The sequence below is a fragment of the Epinephelus lanceolatus genome, chromosome 13 (assembly GCF_041903045.1).
Source record: "Epinephelus lanceolatus isolate andai-2023 chromosome 13, ASM4190304v1, whole genome shotgun sequence".
NCBI lineage: Eukaryota > Metazoa > Chordata > Actinopteri > Perciformes > Serranidae > Epinephelus > Epinephelus lanceolatus.
In genome coordinates this window covers 35,763,531-35,783,063 of record NC_135746.1, presented here as the reverse complement: position 1 = coordinate 35,783,063, position 19,533 = coordinate 35,763,531, and the positions used below count along the sequence as shown (strand labels likewise).

General features: G+C 40.5%; 1 protein-coding gene across 1 annotated transcript in view; it reads left to right on the top strand.

Annotated features, from left to right (window-relative positions):
* LOC117271168 (heparan sulfate glucosamine 3-O-sulfotransferase 5) overlaps positions 1–19,201 on the top strand; it is a 143,746-nt gene extending 124,545 nt beyond the window's left edge. The window contains exons 3-4 of the mRNA XM_033649272.2: positions 12,079–12,220; positions 17,301–19,201. Of these exons, the coding sequence (XP_033505163.1) occupies positions 12,114–12,220; positions 17,301–18,231 (1,038 nt within the window). The 5' untranslated portion in view covers positions 12,079–12,113 and the 3' untranslated portion in view covers positions 18,232–19,201. The remainder of the gene's footprint in view (positions 1–12,078; positions 12,221–17,300) is intronic.
* Positions 19,202–19,533: the final 332 nt, after the last annotated feature.

The following is a 19,533-nucleotide window of genomic DNA, read 5'->3' as shown; positions in this document are numbered from 1 at the left end:
CTTGAAACCGGCCACCTGCTCCACTTCGTTCACCCCGATTGGCAGTTTGACTCTCACAATATCACGACATCATTTGAGACTCTTGGGATCACGCTATCACATGAAAATCCATCCATCAGGCTTAAGTCACGCGTTTGTGTCGGCACCTCCACTCAGAATCCTGTGAGGAGCTACTGGCAGCTATGGGTGTGGTATAGGTGTGTGTCGACATATACAGGTGACTGTTTATTCAAAACAACAATGGCGGTTCCAATGTAGATGCCATAATAACCTAAATTATATCAAAACTGTATCTGTTTATTGAAAGAAGAGCAAAAAACAGCATCAAAGGCTTGTCTAGTGGAAAAGATGTTTTTGCTCGTCTTCTGACTGACACATGATCAATAGATGGTTCGTCCAATCACCTGCCAAGTATTTTTTGGATGTACCTTTCCTTTTTCACTTTCCAGTGACGGCATATGATGTGTCAGGTTACTGCCTCCACCCTATCGATTCACAGTCCAATGTGGTTTGTTTTTTTGTTTGTCCTGAAGTCATGGATGATTTCTTTAGTGTGTGTGTTTAGATTCAGGTTGTTTTCCTTGCACCATGAAGGCAGTGTCTGAACTCTCTTTCTATAGGCTACTTAGTCATTACTATTGGATATCAGACCCACAGTGGTCGCATTGTCTACAAATTTAATTAGCTACTGTAGCCAAGCCCCCAGAAATAGTGCCGGACTCTGAAGCCAATTTGACATAATGGCCAAACCACAACTTGCAGGTCCATCATGTGATGCCATGGGACCCAAAAGACTTTTTATCCCCTATCAGCCTAACATTGTCTAAGAGACGCCTGTAAATCAGTGGGTACATGTTTTTTTGAGTGTCACAACCCCCACAAAATGACTGGTTTCACTATTGGGATTTGATCCATTCAATCTGATAACATTTCAGCAGTCTAGAAAGACTACATAGTTTAATTATTTTATCCCCATGCAAGTTAGTAGAGGGCTAAACCAGAAGTTAGCCCCTCAGCCAGCGGAAGTCTCTAGTGCCCTTGCTTTATGAGCCAAAAAAGGGGGTAGATCCGGGTAATTTTATACCCGGGGAGTCAAACGTTTTTAGCTTCATACTCTACTGAGCAACTTTCATATGAATGACCAGGGCCCCGCCTCCAACGTTATATCCAGTTCACTTAATACATCCATGACTGTAGCTCACTGTAGCTACCTGGATGACCTTACGACCTGCTGTATTCATGCACACATCCATCCATTCGTCCATCCATCCATCCATTTTCAGCTGCTTATCCTGGGCTGGGTTGCGGGGGCAGCAGGGCAAGCAAAGCACCCCAGACATCCCTCTTCCCAGCAACGCTTTCCAGCTCCTCCTGGGGGACCCCAAGGCGTTCCCAGGCCAGACGAGATGTAATCCCTCCAGCATCTGCCCCAGGACCTCCTACCAGTAGGACGTACCTGGAACACCTCTAATGGGGGGCCCCCAGGAAGATCCTAATCAGATGCCTGAACCACCTCAACTAACCCCTTTTGACGCCAAGAAGCAGCAGCTCTACTCCGAGCTCCCTCCGGATGTCTGTGCTTCTCACCCTATCTTTAAGGCTGAGTCCACCCACCCCTCGGAGGAAACTCATTTCAGCCACTTGTATCAGCAATCTCATTCTTTCAGTCAATACCCAGAGCTCATGACCATAGGTGAGGGTTGGTACATAGATTGACCAGTAAATCGAAAACTAGTAAATTTACTAATCAACTGGTCATGCACACAAGCTGGTTTTCTTTTGCTGCATTTTGCTGCAGCTTGTGTGTTTTATGAAAATCCAAGCGAATTGTGGGTCATTTGTCATTCTTTGATTTCTCCTTTACCCTCTCCCCATTAGTGTTATACTGTTATTTATTATGTAAGAATATTTTTTCTCACGCATTGTATAAGCAGCATTTTGCTGTTGTAGCTGGCTGAGGTGGACCTTACTACTTTAACTAGTCTAATGCATCTATTTAGATAAGCTGGTCGTATATTTTGTGTGAAAAGTCATAATTTGTAAACTAAATAAGGTGATAGGTACAATATTTCCCTTCGAAATGTCAAGAAAGTACCTACTTTACCTTTGTTGAAAGTATTGTAATGACGTTTTCAATAAAGAAAGAGTAATTAGTTACTGGATTTTTGCTTTAATAGTGGAAAAGATGAATACAGGAATAAAATTAGTCAATATTAGGAATGCTTTCATGCCTTGTACATGAAAATATTTCACACAGAAACTGTTCCTCAGTTCTCTAATGTTCCTGTCTGGACATTTCACACTCCTACTAAAAAACAATAGCCCTCTGATAGGATTGATCTGACGTGATGGATCTGGGTGCAATATGACACAAGTCCCCCCCAAAGGTTTTCCTGTCACACCACATAGCTGCTGCCATTACTGTTGCTGTCATCATGACTCAGTCCCCAGGCCCCGCAGTTTAAAGTTTACGTATACAGTATGTGTGATACTGGAGACTGGTATTCTGAAGGGACTGCTGGTCCTCTTTGCTATTCCAACAACAGTGTTTTTAGTAACACACTAAAAAGAAAAGGAGAAGAAAAGGAGGGAATCTCATGTTGTCTGTTTTTACCAGCACCCTCATGTATTCCTCTAAAAACTGAGAACTGAGCAGTGCAGATTATTGGCACAGCACAGCAAGTGTCTTAATAACAAAACAGGTTTTTGTGCAGTGTCACCGCAAATAGCCACTTTTTTTTATCAAGCTCATATATTCCACGTTCCAGTATTTGGAAACTAATTATAGTTGTTATCGGGCCTGTAAACAGCAACGCTTTTCAGTGTTTTAATTACACGCAAAAAGGCCAGTCAGCATTTCTGTAATCGCTCAGTGTTTTTTTTCCTAAGTGTTTCTGCTGCGCCCGTTCTCAGCCCATTAGCTGAGAGGGCCGTGAGCTCACGTTCGATTTAACGCTCGTGACACATGTCGGTCAAAAATGTGTGTCTGTGTGTGTGTGTGTGTGTGTGTTGAGGGGAGGGGGGGGGGGCACTTACCTGCTCCTCAATTCTTTCTAGTTTTGCTTGTAGTAAAGGTTGAGGATGGTGGATGGGTTATCTGAGACGTTTAGAGGTCAGGAGCTGAGATTGTTGAGATATTGTCAGGAGTGGCAAACCTGGCAAGCTTGGGAAAAAGGGCCCCTGATGACCTCTGATATCAGCACATTTTGCAGTTACAGCTATGACCCCATCCTCCAAAACTCCCATAAGACCAGGGGCGTAGCACCAAATTCTGGGCCCTATGCATAAGTAGTCTCAGTGGGCCCCTTCCCCCTCCTCTTTTGATCCATGCCCTCTCACACACCTTTTGCAATTTTTTTCATTTTACAAAGTCAGTTTGCTTTCTTTCTCTCTTTCTTTTTTTGAACTATGATTTCACTTTCTTGGGGACAGACATGACGGTGCTCCAGCAGCATAAGTGGTCATTCACTTGGCTTCAGCCAAACAAATCCCAGTGCTGGAGTGGACGAAACCGTTTTTGCACCTTTAAGGGGTGAAAGGGGCCTCAGAGAGCTTCTGCTAAATTTTTCATAAAAAGTGAAGTCTTTCAACCAACTTAATGATTCATTCATTCATTTTGCGTGAGCCTATCCCAGCTGACAATGGGCGAGAGACGGGATACACCCAGGACAGGTCGCCAAACTATCACAGGGCTAACACATAGAGACAGACAACCATTCAAGCTCACATTTACACCTATGGCCAATATAGAGTCACCAATTACCTGCATGTCTTTGGACTGTGGGAGGAAGCTGGAGTACCCGGAGAAAACCCACGCTGACACAAGGAGAACATGCAAACTCCACACAGAGGGGCTTCTCCACCCTGGGGTTCGAGCCCCTCATCCTGGGTCCAAACTAGGAACCCTCTTGTTGTGAGGCGACAATGCTAGCCACTCCAATTTATTCAGCCAGTTTTAGTTATGGCATTAGTTACCTAAAACATTTTTTAAAAAATCAAACAAAACCAAACTTTTCATTGTAGGCATTTTGCAGGGCCTCCTTCGTGTGGGACCTTGGGTAATCAATCCCACTTTTACCCCCACTACAATGCCCTTGCCTAAGGCACTATGCAGCTGTTGTCGCTGCCCCAGAAAAAATGTAAGCAGGGCCCCTTCTAGCTTCTGTATGACAGCTGGATGTTTAAAATGCAGAGACTTGTGCGACTGCATTAGTGTTGTCGTTATACTACAATTTCTAACTTTGATGCAATACCTAATATGCAATTTAAAATTGTATTAAAAGATAATAATATCAAGACTATACCATGACATGGGCTTTTTTGTCTTGGTTAGTAGCAGAGAACAACAGAATGGCTGTAGTAAACTTTCACTGTGGTAACTCTAGTGTATCAACACTACGGAAAATCAGTATTTAAGCCGTTTTACATATTTAGAATCATAATGTATCGATTAAATGATATTTTTGACAACACTAGTGTACATGGTTTTATTTATTATTTAAAAATTGAGTATGACATTTGGTAAAGCAAAATTGACAAAATGTATTTTTTGACTGAAAGGGGGGCGAGGGGGCTCGATAGGCTTCTTAGCCCTTGGGCCCCCCAGAGTCTAGAATCGTCTCTGGAGAAATTGAAAAAAAAAAAGAAAATGACAGAGGAGGGTGAGCTCTGTTTTGATGTGTGTGGTAAACATTGCAGACTTTCTTTGCTTTAGAATTTACCTGCTAGTCAGTTTCTTCTTGGCACAAAAACTGTACAGCTGAACGCAGCTTATTGCACCTGTGAAACTGTAAACTAGGCTTCTCTTGCTCTCTTGCAAATCCCTCCGCACTCATGGCAGCTCCCTCTGCAATCTTTAAAACTGTATTTTTACCAGACAAATTTTCTCTGCACAGTTGGGAACTTTTCAAGTGCTATTTGATTTTTTATTTTATTTTTTATGATCAGACATCCTGTGCCCAAGTGCTGCATGGAAAATTCCTCCCAAGATTGTTACTGACAGCGCACTTCAATCTAAAGCATCTCCAGACAAATGTTGTTTCCCTCGCTGAGGATATATGTGCTCGCTGCATCACACCAAGCATTTCTGAAAAATACTGTCACCATTTTGTCTTCTTTCTCCCAGCGATGCTGCTACCCTCTGGTTATTCGATCAAAACATCCCTCTGTCTTGATGCCCTACAAGGAGAGAACAGCAGAGTTTTTTAGGTCAGACTCTGCTTTATAGACAACATAAATAACTTCCACACATTCCTTTCAGGAGTGATCTTACCTGGTAGTGGCAGAGGTGTCGTTTCAGAAGTGAGTGGCATTTTAGCAGCACAGTAGATTACAATGATACTGTCATTTTAGAATTTATATTCACGAGGGAAAGTGGGTTTTTATTTTCTCTAAAGTAGATGATTCAGACTGTATAGTGCAGTTAAATATGCACAGCCAGAGCCGCTGTTATTTCTCTTAGCACCTCAAACAAAAGGCTTTGGCCCAGTGCATAGGTTATGAAAATAACTCCTCCATAATTGATTATTCTGTGTGGCCCCCTCTTTTGCTCACGGCCTGGCACAGCTCCTTGACAGGGCAAACAATTAATTTCTCTGTTTGCTTATAAATAAGTCAAAGAATGTGCAGCTAGTGCTACACTCTATTCATTAGCACAACAGAGTAGTGTCTGCTGAGAGCTGCTATGAATCTCTGTAGGTCAAAGACTCCTATGAAAAATGGAAGTGTCGGAGTCGCCGTTTTTCAGAAGAGTTTGGCTGTTTAGTCTTCAAAACATGACCAAATACTCTTCCTCTTCCTCAGTAGTGGCCACTGTGGCTTTAAGTGACAGTGTCTTTTGTTAAATCCCTCCATCAAACAGCCATTGTACAGCTGTAGTGGAGCAATCATATTGATGCATGGCAGGTCTGATGAGCTTTTGGTTTCACCACATGCTGAAACAGTCTGCATGAGGCCTTATTAAAGGGGACCCATAATAATTTTACTTACTTCCTGTTATATGAATAGTGCTACAATGTTGGATGTAATAAAACATGGCCAAAGTTTAACAAAATAAAATAAAATAGATAAACATATGTAAAAGTAATCCTTGTGAGTAAAAACCTCTGGCTTCAGACCATTCTTTATATGGTCATCTGCTCCAGGCATGCTACTGCAAGTGTTAAAATTACATCACCTACACCGCTACATGTAGCTACATGCTAATGTCAGGGAAATTATATTAAATCTTGGGTTGCCAGTGTTGTTGATCTATCCCCAATTTGGATCAGATTCCTGCTGGAACATGTTTGGTTGTAAAGAGCTATACTTTGATTGTTATTCCGTGGCTACAAGTACACTGCTACATGTAGCTACATGCTAACATCAGTGAAACCTGTAGTCTGGATTGGTGATGTTGTTACCTTCTCCCCAGATTAGGATCATATTCTTGCTGGAACATGTCCCATTGTGAAGATTTTGGTTTTGATTTTGGTTTTATGCAGTTTTTATGTCTCTCAGGGGAGAAAGTACTGCTTTATTCTGTTGTAGTCATTCACACAGCTGCAATGATGGCTGCAGAGACACCGAGAGCACTGATGCAGACGACTGGAAATGCTAACCATCAGAGCAGACCAGGCCTTTTTGGGAGGAGGGGCTTAACAATAGGCACTAAAATGGAGCGTTTCAAACACAGGGTAGACACAGATGTTCCAGCACAGAAAGTATGAGAATAATAAAGTGTTTTTTGAGCATTAAAACATGTAAACATGTTCTCATAGAAACCCAAAACACAAGAATCTGAAAGTTTTGGCAATTGTGCCTTTTAAATGCGTTCCTAAAACCAAAACTATATGAGCGGTGCTCATGATGTCTGATGTCTTGTCTGCTCTGATGTCATCCACTAACATAAGCAGGCCGGGCTAATTATTACCTTCAGACTATATTTGAGCTAACGACAGTATTTTGAGGGTTATATATGGTGTGTATTGCATAATTACACAGCACTGAGTGATCCATTGTTCTGGTTTTCATACAAGATGTTTAAAATGTTGATTTTCTAGCCAACTCCTAAAGCTAATGTCAGTCAGTGACTTGGCAACAACTGATAAAATCAAGAAACCACTGTTTCAAATATAATTACAATTTTCCAGTGGTAAATTCACCACTGTTTTCACTGTAAACTGCATATGTACAGTGCTAGATTTAAAAACTTGACAGGAGTAGCATCAGTAACTATGGGCAGCAGGACAGTGACATGTAATACTGGAGTTGTTGTAACATGTTTCTAACTTGTAAAAAGTGTTCACCAACATCCACGTTTTTTTAATGAATGCTTGGATGTATCCAACTTGATGTGTAATAGTACGACAATACTCACTATACATAGCATTAAGCTTACATAAGCCACCTGAAGCAACGGGTCATACCAGAGCAAAGAAGGCCCTAGCAGTGATGTATTAAATTAAACATGGGTACATTTTTATGCCTCTGCGCAGACAACAGCAGCGGCCTGGCTTGTTCCTCCATCCGTCCATCCCATTCTTGTGAACGCAATATCTCAAGAACACATAGAGGGAATTTCCTCAAATTTGGCACAAACGTCCACTGAGACACAAGGATGACCTGATTAAAATTTGGTGGTCATAGGTAAAGGTCACTATGACCTTTTGTGTGTCTCACTCTTGTGAACACAATATCTCAGAAACCCCTTGGGGGACTCTATGTAAAGTTGGCACAGACATCCACAAGATCACACAATGTCAAAAGGTCAAAGGTCACTTTGCCCTCACAAAAATGTTTTTGGCAGTAACTCAAGAATTTATACATTAATTATGACATTTTATATCTAAAAGGTTAATGGACAACTTCACTGTGACCAGAGGCATAAATATAGACAGTGCAGGCAGTGGGGGGACCCATAGAGACAACATTATGTTGGGCACAGAATGGGCCCTTGTGAATGATTACCACATTAGAAATATGCCCATGTTCAAAGAACTCTCACTTAAAGGCGCTGTATGTAAGAATGTGGCCAAAACGGTTACTGCACTCAAATTCAAAATACTGCCGCGAGTCGTGTCCGCCCCCCCTCCCCTACAGATTCGAGGTTGCTGGACAGCGGCACGCTGGAGACTGATTTGTTTGACCACGGGCGGCTGCCGTGGCAGGGCCGTGTCACCATGTCCTTGATCTTCGGTTTTCCAGGAGACCGTTTGAGCAAGTCCGACTTCTCTGCTGCTAACGCTGCTGCCGGGATACAGCTGAGGAGGAGCCGGCTGCTAATGCTATGTACCGGGACACTGCTAACGCTGCTGCCGGGATACAGCTCATGAGGAGTCGGCTGCTAATGCTATGTACTGGGACACTGCTAATGCTGCTTGCCGTGCTGCTGTAGCTCAGTCGTAACTGTAACTGATGCTGAGACTCTACTGACTGCTTGACTGGTAGACGGCGGTGGGTGGCGCAACAGGCCAAAACACAAATTCAAAACATAAACATGATTTGCGGACTGTACTTTTTTTTTTTTTTAATGCAAATATTCTGGCTGTACTATTGTTGTCGGTGAGATCAGTATGTTATATGAACATTATTCCTTAGTCTCTGTGACATATTAGGAGGATTTTATGACTATTTGCTTTTAGATTTCTTAAGCTTTAGATAGCTCCTTTAATTAAGGTGCCATTTGCTGTTAATGCCCTTGAGAAAGGCAAACCCAACTTCATCATGGTTTGTTTTTGTTTTAGTTTTTTTGTTGTTTGTAAGTCAGTAGCATCTACAACAAAATGATGTGCTTATTCTACATAGACTATAAACATCTATTAAAATTGTTACATTAAATGATTAATTTCTTGTTTTCTTTGGTATTTTTTCTGTCATATACAGATATGCAGTGATGTTGATGTTTTCCAGTGTCAAGTCTCTGTTTATTTGGTGAGATAATATGTGACACTATAGTGTGCACAAGGGCCCGTCACAGAAGTGTGCACTGGGGCCTTTTGTAACTACCTTTCGCCACTGACTGATCCATGTTTTACTATTTGTAGCTGCCATGCCATGACTACGTAACAGTTTGGACAGACATGGATGCAAACTGTAAAATGTACCCAATAAATACAACTGCGAGGCAGTCATTTCAGTTTTTGCTTTGATATTGATCTCAATTGTCAGAAGGGAAAAGGGTGTTTTGTTTTTTTTTTTGAAAAGTTACACAGTCCCGCTTTAAATCGTAAATGTAAACATTCTGGACAGTATAATGTGATTTGTCTCCAATGTTTTACAGCATTACAGTTCCTGGTTTAACGACTTTATTGAAACAAATGACACACTCTGAAAGAGGGTGGATTACTTTATTATCGGGTTGGTGTGTCTAGCCACTAAAAAGTACTGAATAGACTTTATTTTCATTGGAAATAATTTAATTTATCGCTCCCACTTGTTTCAGAGATACAGGCTGTAATGAAAAACATTTCTTTTCTAAATGGGACTCCACAAACGCAGGGCTGGCCCCTGGCTAACTGGCTTTATTCTTCTGCTTTGTCAGACTGATGAAATTGCAATTGCTCTGCTGGTCTCCCTTCAGAAGTCACCACGAGGCAATATGAGTGAAATGTTTGCCAGTCACACTGGGGTCAAAAGCCCTCTCTACTTGTTTATGAGATGCTCTAGAGGATCTGCCTTATTGGTAATGGTAGGCAGTTTTTAAGGCTGGATTAGAGTGCAGCTGGCCCTTTCGTAATAATGCTACGACTTCTGTATGGATCTGTTATGCCATAATGTGATTTTCCCAGTCACACTGTGGTAAGCTTTTAGATGCAGAAAGGGCTCAGGTATCGATCTGCAAAAAAAAAAAAAAAAAAAACCTGAAGAAACTCTTTTCTTTAATTACAGTCAGACAAACATTTCTGAGCTCCATCTATATGAAAGGATGCAGTGCCCTCTATTGGATAAAGGCATGAAGTCTTTCATTTTCTCTGAAGGTCAAAAGAGCCAAACACATCAATATAATGTGACCATTCATTCACTTTGTCTTCTTTACATCCCTATCTGTACCTGCTGTCTGAAGATGTTTAGAGAGGAACATTTTGTAAATAAAAGTACATCTTTTCATTGAGGTCAAGAAGAAAGCAAAACAAGAATGCTCTAAGGAATGGGTCCCATTTGAAATGACAGATGGGGTTAATAAAGACCTCTAAAATAGGAACTTTGAGCTTTCTGTATCATTAAAGCTGCACTAATCAACATTTATATATTAAGAATAGATCATAATGTGAAAAGTGTTGCTTTATCACAATTATCACCTATCTCCAGCAGTTTTCAATGAAAAAGCACTCTTAAACTCACCTTACACTACTTGCCAACACTTTATATCAGAGGGATAACATCAGCGACTAGCTGGTGAAGCTAAAGAGACAGATTTTTATTTTTTTTATTTTTTTTTTCAGGATTAACATTTGTCAGATTTGAAAAGAATACTAATGTTCTCTGTGTCCTCTGGATGTATAAATAGGGAACTGTATATGTATCAGTGTTGTGCTGCCCCCAAGTGGCCAAAAAAAAATACATAAATGCAGGTTTAAGAATAGTAAATACCGTACAATTACTGTAATATTCTGCTTCCCCTTTCCCTCCCTGCACACACAATTCCATTATATTGCAGTGTCCACATTTTTATTTTAAAGCTTCATTAATGGATTTGTTGGCAACGTACGTAGCGCAGCAAGCATCTGACATATTATTGTCTTATAAAGTTGTTGCGCTGAATGTGTCAGCAGATATTTGCCTATTTACACATCCAGCAGACATGAAGCAACATAAGCATTCAGTTAGAGTTATGTTTCTGGCCATCTGATGAAAATCTTTTTTTGCTCAGTTTCATCTTCATGAAACTGCTATATGCTCCACAATGTTCGCCCAATACATTCTCATTTACAACTTGTCAAACACAGACACTTGGTCAGTGGCCCTACGCATCAAACTATGACGCTTTAGGTACCCCTCTAGCATCATTTTCAGACACTCGGGGATGGTGTGCCAGTTTCTGCAAATTACATGCATATTGTCCTTTTGAAATGAATTTCCAATTTTCAACATAAATGTGCAGTGTCCGCTTGTTACATGCATACAGTCCCTTTACAAAATAAACTTAACTAACATAGGTTTAAAATACTTAAATCGTTTAAAAATAATAATAATAAGAATAAATACTTTTGTTGCTAACAAAACATCACATACGTCACGTCAGGTATGTCGCGTCATATATGTCACATCACATACTATGTTACATAATTTAAGTCCCTCAACATTAACTCAACATTTTGGTTTCACACAAGACACAAACAGCGGTCTCCTGGGTGAAAGTCCTATGTTTATTTTACCCAACCATTATTCTTTTCTTCCACCCATACGTGGACTTTCTCACTCTTTATACTACGCTTATTCTTTGGAGCGTTTAACAAAGACATGGTTCAGTGCATCTCATATATGCTAAAGAGTGCCTTACTTCGTTGGTATCAGACGCAAACAGCCTGTGACCAAGCATCAGTATTTGACAAGTTGGGAGTAAGAACAGGTTGGTTCACCCGCTAGTTGTAAAATGAGTTGCTTAAAATGGTGAAAAAACTACAGAGAACTGCAGAATTAAGAGATTCTCTGTGGGGTTGTCACTTGTGCGACTCTCAGAATACAAATTGGATCCATTCTTAATATAGAGGTATTGATTCGTGCAGCTTTAACTTGTGCTAGAACTTCCAGCTGGCACATACAGAGTTGGACTATTGGCTAACAGTCAATTTTTTTCATACTGAAAAGCCACTTTAGGGCCATACTTCATATTAGGCATTCCCGTCTCAAAGCTGGGTCCTCACAGCACGCCTGTACATTAGATCAAATCTGGTTCTGGAGTTGGCAGAATTAAATAAATAATTGTAACAAAGTGGTGGTTGGTGGGTGAGCATTTTCTCTAATGGCACTGCAGCACTTTTCAGGCGTGTGTGAGTGTGGCTTAATCACTTGTAAGACTTGATTGAGTGTGTGTTAATAAACACTAGGCTGTCTCTCTTCCCCTGGCAATTAGTGGTTTATGTACTCTGCTCTCTGCAGGCTGAAGACGCAGTCCTGAAGATTGATGGAGGGCCATGCTATTCAAACAGCAGGCATTGCTGAGACAGAAGCTCTTCGTTCTGGGCAGCCTCGCTATCGGAAGTGTCCTCTATCTCGTGGCCAGGGTTGGGACCTTGGATAGGTATGTCACCACTGACACAACACAGGCATTTCTCTTCTTCATGAACTTATTTAAATGTGCCACTTCATTCAGTTTTGTCAACCACTGGTATTAGAGAGATTTTTCTTGAGTGCGTTAATTTCCCCATCAACTTTTATTATGGATACCATTAAAGTCAGAGAGAGTCTGTCTGTCAGCAAGAAACACTTTGTACATCAGTGATTGTCATTTCCATTCAGTCACATGTTAGGCTGGTAATTACTAAGTGTCGGGTTTGATGAGTTACAGAATTTAAATACTCCCTGAAACATTTAGCCTAATAAATCATTTCCAGCGTTCAAAATACATAATAATGATATTATGGGTTATTAAATAATAAATTCCCAATCAGAATATCAATAAAGACAGATGCTGAATAGGCCTAAATTATATAACTATATACACACTCTGACTGAGCAGGACACAGGACTGTATAATTATAGTATGCAGGTTGTTTTTAATGTGCAGGTGTTTGTCAAACACTGCTGCTCCACCACTGATAACTGTATTCTTATCATATATATGTATATATTATATGTGTGCAGACACAAACGCCATTGAAGTCTCTACAGCTGTTAATAAAGCTGACTGACAGCTGAATCAGCTGCTGCCGTCTGCTGCCATTGCTTCACTTGACGCTTCAGAGGAAAAACATCTAATTTCTCTGAAGACATATTTCCTCTCTCCACACATCTTATCCTCACATCTTTCCCCGGTGTCTTAAGAGGACGGAGCTAAGATGTGAGAAAGAGACGCAAGTGAGGGAAACATAGATGTTCGATCAGGTGTTTGGATGAGGCCCCAACATTTTGACTGTATGTGAGAAAATGCTTCCTAAAAGACACAGCTCAGGACTAGATTATAGCCCAAAGAGAGAAAGCAGCAACAGCAGTTTCTTTAAGAGTGAAAAAACTTTATAAAAACACAACGTTTTTGCTGTCACACACTTAACAAAACTGTATATATATCTATATACCAGAGATATATATATATATATATATATATATATATATATATATATATATAGAGAGAGAGAGAGAGAGAGAGAGTATATATATGCTGCCTGAAATTACTCCCCATTTTCTATATAGTGCATTCAGAGAGTGAAATGTGTTCACTAGCTTATAGTGCCTTCAAAATTCTACAGTGGAACAAAACAAGCATCGTCCATGGCATCTACACTACTTTCTGCTTACAATCCAACATCACATTTTTTAAGATGTAAAAATACCGTTGTGTGACTCAACACCTGTCAGTGATGATGGAAATGATATTGAATCAAAGTGTTTCCAAAAGCTCAATTTAGCACACTCACCATAGAGTCAACTACTGAGTGTCTGTGGTCTATAGGGGGTAGTGAATGAATAAATGAGGGAATGATTTTGCCCACAGCTTTTCTTACCAAAAAATCTTTATATTGAGTTTTCTACAGACATGATTAAGTCAGAACGGTAAGAACAGGACATAAAAAAGTGTCTGTGACAGAGAAAAATCAAAGAAAAAAAACACCCATGGTCATGGTCACAAAAATAAATAAATAAAAAATATTACAAGATAAAACCTATAAAAAAAAATATGAAGCGTAAAGTGGAATATGATCATTTAAGATCACAAGATCATTAAATAAACTTTGTGATGAATTACAACAGTTAAATATTTAATGAATAAAAATTAAAGCTACATTTTTAAAATTGAAATTAATCCCTTAATTTCAATAGACAATCATGATTAATCGCATTTTTACCTGCATTTTTTAAAATTCCATTGTTTTGCATTTCAAAACATTTTTACAAGGCGAATTTAGGGGAAATTATTTGGTTTTGTTTTGTGATGTTTTTTTAAAGGATTACAGTGTTCCACATTGAGAAATATGCACGAGTGCATGTACAAATTATGAAGCACATTTCATTACATAGTGTCGTTCTTTTGTATGTTGAACCGTTAAAGCAAAGGAATGCAATGTCCAATCAGTGTCAATATGGTGTACAGTTACTCTTATACAATATTGATTACTCACTGATGTCTAACGATTACCAGTTAATGTGACAGCATTTGCACTTGTCAGGAGTTTGAGTTTAGTTGCTTTCTCTGATTCATACAGGTCATGAAACCATTGATTAGATGAAAATGGAAAAAGGCATATAGTAGAGCAGGTAACAGGCACAGAGGTTCCTAACCCTCTCTCTCCCTCTATTGAAATCCACCTGGGGAACACTATTGGCATCAGGCATGATAGTGAGGACATTGATAAAGGCCTTCCTGTATCCACCTGTCAAGTTTCGGAAGAGAGGAATGTTTCTATTTCAGAAGAAAGGAGTGTCTGGCTAGCAGAGTGGTGAAGGCAATGACACGCTGTATTGTAGCAGCATGTTCTGATTTGGGGAGAAGCCAGACAAAGCCATCAGGGGGACAGGGTCCATAATTGTGTTCTAGACCTGACCGAGAGTTTCAAATACCTTGTACCGAAAGTGAGTCAGTCCCAGGCATGTCCAGAACATGTGTAAATGGTCAGCTGGAGATTTCTTACATCTATTACCAGGCATTGCTTCGGTCAGGGAATATTCTAGCCTCTTTGGTGTTGGTTAAGTGGACTCTGTGGAGCATCTTGGACTGCAACAGGCTGTGTCTGGCACATAGAGATGATCAGTGCACTGGACCGAGAATGTCACTCCACAGGCTGTTGGAAAAGTTAACACCCAAGTCACGTTCCCAAGAGTTCTTGAGAGGTGCTGTGGGGGCTGGGTTCAGGGAGTCGTTTTTTCAATAAATAATTGATATCAGTTGCTTTTGATCAAAGTCAGGGATGAGAAACTGGTCGATCTTTGATCCAGAGGGGCGGTTTAGAAAAGAAGAAGAAAGAGAAGAAGAAGAAGAAGAAGAAGAAAGAGATGGCTGTTTGGCAAGTTAAACTAAACTGACAAGGATGCACAGGAGGAGAATATTCCTTCCTTGTATAGGTCCTTAAGTGTTAGGAGACTGTTGTTTGACCAACTATGGAAAGTGGGGTCAGAGCAGGATGGGGTAAATAGGTAATTATTCAAAAGTAGCACGTCAGTCAACACTCTGTGCAGACCATGCTGTGTCTTAAATTGGAGCCAAATGGCACACAACATCGCACAAGATTTATCTTCCTAAACATCCTCATAGAGACTACATGGTTCACTTCTGTACAATGCAAACATTTCCATCTTATCAGGTCACTTCTGTCTAATATTAAAAAACTATTAGTCTTACGTAAATCTTGTAATGCCAATACATGTTAATTTGTTAGAAGAATTTTTCAGGTTCAATGTCATTTTTCTTGACTGTAGTGCAGCAATTTCCCTTTAGTCGTGTGTCATGATAGAATAATTTCTACAAAACTTTTGGGTTTTAATAAAATTATTGCACAGCAGATTTTTCCCTTTTTCTGCCTCTGTTCTGGCAATAGCTGTGGCCAGATGCATTATGTATTCAGGTTGACTCGACTAGATTTTGGTGGTTAATGGTAAAGGTCACTGTGACCTGGTCCATCTCATTCTCTTGAAAGCAAGATCTCAAGAATGCCTTGGAGGAATTTATTTAAATTTGGCACAAACGTCCATCCAAACTCAAGGCGACCTGATTAGGATTTAGTGATCTTGAGGAAATCTCCCAGAAATTTCGTCCACTTTGACTTGAGGATGAACTGATTGGAATTTGGTGGTCAAAGGTCCAAGGTCACTGTGACCTTACAAAACATGTTTTTGGCCATAACTCAAGAATTCTTAAACTAGTTATGACAAAAATTTACATACATTTCTAATAGGATAAAATTGTGAAGTAATGACATTCTATATCCAAAAGGTCAAAGGTCAGCTTCACTGTGACATCATGATGTTCTGTAAAAACACTTTTCTGGCCATTATTCAATGCCATATATCAGGAACAGAAGGGGAGACATTTGGTCAGATACTAAATTGGTGACACCAATGGGTGTCCACCTTGAAACTGTGCTGATTGTATAGATCTTCTGTGCTGTCAGGAGGAAGATGTATATGAAGCATCCATGTTTTAGAATATGTACCTTCTTTGCAGCAACATTCATATTTAAAGCATTGTCTGCTGTCATGGCTACATACAAGTCTGTACAGACAAACTGTAACTGCAACTTGAGTGGTTGGCGGGGGCATACAACCGCAAGGCAGTAATTCTAGTTTTAAGAACACAATACTTTGAAGCTTCAATAATAGGCAAACCTGTCTTGGGGATTGGAGAATGTAGATTGTTTGCAGTGTCCATATCGGACAAAACAGAGGGTGTTTCGCTTTGGCTGTGCTATCAGTATGGACAGTAATAGCTGTTGAGGCTGAAACGGCAAAGCACTGCCTATAGAATCTCAGACTCAACATTATTTACAAGGCAAAGGGCACCAAAAAGTTGCTCAATTGGAATAAATAAATAAATAAATAAATCTTTTCACTCTAAGAGTGTAACCAAGTGGTAATGAATGAAGCCAACACTAAAGTGCAAAAAGCTGCAGTTCCTCAAATGGCCACTCGAGACTGGTTCCAAAAGAATTCAATCCTCATAAACCTCCATGTTGAAGTGCCCAGCTTTACAGCAGAAATGACCATGTTCACAGCCTGACACAAAAAATGGTTTTGGTCTTTATAGCTAATTTCAATATTCATAGCAAATGTATGGGGGGGGGGTGAATTTGTATATACCTCAACCATTTAGATTGTATTAAGGCTTCAGGTTACACTTAATTAAGGGCATGGCTGCTTTAAGTGACAGACTGTCTGCAAGGCGTCACCGCAGTGTATTAGTCAGAACCAACCCTTGCTCCTCCATTTCATCCAAATATGGTCACTTGGGGCTCCAAAAATTTATGATGGCAACGGCCAAGATGCTGAACTTGAGGCCTCAAAATGAGATTCCCCAAACCATGGGTGACGTCACAGTGGCTATGTCCATTATTTTTATACAGTCTATGAGTTTGACCAACCAAAGAGTTCATTTGAAAGGAAGTTAAGGATTCTTATAATGGCTAAGTTATAAAAGTGTTAAGGATGTCCTTCTTTGCCTTTGTCTCTTTCAGGCTACAGCCCATTTGCCCCATTGAGAGCAGACTGCCCCCTCCTGAGCCAGAGCAAATTCCTCTCCGCACCCTGCAGTTTAAGCGTGGCCTGCTCCATGAACTACGCAAGGGCAATGCCACCAAAGAGCAAATCCGCCTGCACAACCTGGTCCAGCAGCTGCCTCGAGCCATCATCATCGGGGTGCGTAAGGGGGGCACCCGCGCCCTGCTGGAGATGCTCAACCTGCATCCAGCAGTGGTCAAGGCCTCGCAAGAGATCCACTTCTTTGACAATGACCAAAACTACGCCCGGGGCATCGACTGGTACAGAGAGAAAATGCCCTTCTCCTTCCCTCATCAGATCACCATTGAGAAAAGCCCCGCCTACTTCATCACAGAGGAGGTCCCTGAACGCATCTTCAAGATGAACTCCTCCATCAAGCTCCTGATCATCGTTCGCGAGCCCACCACCAGAGCGGTGTCTGACTACACGCAAGTTCTGGAGGGCAAGGAGCGAAAAAACAAGACCTACCACAAGTTCGAGAAACTGGCCATCGACCCCAGCACCTGTGAGGTGAACACAAAGTACAAAGCAGTGCGGACCAGCATCTACACCAAACACTTGGAGCGCTGGCTAAAGTACTTTCCCGTGGAGCAGTTCCACATCGTGGACGGAGACCGCCTCATCACGGACCCGCTGCCGGAGCTGCAGCTCGTCGAGCGCTTCCTCAACCTCCCCTCGAGAATCAGCCAGTATAACCTGTACTTCAATGCCACCAGGGGATTTTACTGTCTGCGATTTAACATTGTCTTCAACAAGTGCCTGGCAGGCAGCAAGGGTCGCATCCATCCAGAGGTGGACCCGACCGTGGTGACTAAACTGCAGAAGTTCTTTCACCCCTTCAATCAGAAGTTTTACCAAATCACTGGTAGGACATTCAACTGGCCATGATGAGCTTTGGACTCCTCCAATGAGATTCCTTGGGTTGGTGTTTTTTTTAAATGCCAAGCTGTAAGATCTCAAAAAAAATATTAATAGCACTTTGATTGAGTTTAATACAAGAATGACAGTGTGACCAAATATAAAAGGAACCTGATGTAAGTTTGTTTTTACGTGTGTGAAAATAAAACTAAATAGTTTGATGGTTTGACTAAAAGATTAAGTTAAAAGCACTTGATCTTGCAAATGACTTCACCTGTCTGTCATTGTTCCCCGTAAAGAGAAAAAAACCCACTACTGAACTGTGTGATTAACTGAAGAGATTATTTTTGTTGCTCTTTAAAAGACTATCAAACACTGACATTCATGCTGTTAAGATAAGCTTTAAGTGTGATGCTTTTCTCATCATTGAAACACCTTAAAAGATGACAAAATGACATTTGATAAACAACATAATTGCTCATCTGTCCCCTCTCATGTTGTTTATTTGATCAAAACTGCATGTGCAATCAAGATGCCATTATAACATCGTAGACCCTTGTATTAGCCGTCTTCCGTTGTTTGTTCATATTGGTTTTCACCACGTTTTATTTTTAATTCATGCTGTGATTAAGCCATTAGAAGGTGACCTCCTTTAATTCCCAACACAGTACCCAGTCAGAACAGCTCATCACAATAGGATCTAGTGTTTCAAGCTTGACTCAAACCATCTCTGAACCCCTCAAAGCATTTAAGACTCAAGCTTGTGTTTTTAATGTGAGTATGTTGGTTCCTCCCCCCTACAGCTTTTCATTGGTTTGCAAAACACCTGGCAAAAAAAGCCATAGTGGGAAAAAAGATGTTGTCCTCTGATGATTGTTGTCAAACCAACTGTTTATTCTATGATGATTAGCAAAATTTGTCTGTTTCTGTGCAAATATTCATTCTGTATCATAAGTGTGTTGTTAAAAAAAGCTTAAATTAAAAGAACGTGTAAACTATTGTCAGGTGATTGATTGTTCTCTTTTGTTTTACTTGTGACATTCAAAGGAAATGTTTAACATTTTGGGAAATCGATGAGAAGGTTGTGATAGGGTTGGGCCAATAGAAGACGGCTGCCAGTCATTTTGATTTAAAAGCCCCAATTTACATCAACTCCAGGGTGGGCGTTTGCTGTTGTGCCAATGGCATTTATTACATGGTTAAAAGGTAACAATTCTGATCTATTTACCACATGAACTGTAGGTTGCCAGATAGGCTCTAATGACAAAATTTATTACCTCCACTGTGAAGATTCGCTACCGTCACTGATCACTGATCCACTCACACCCACTG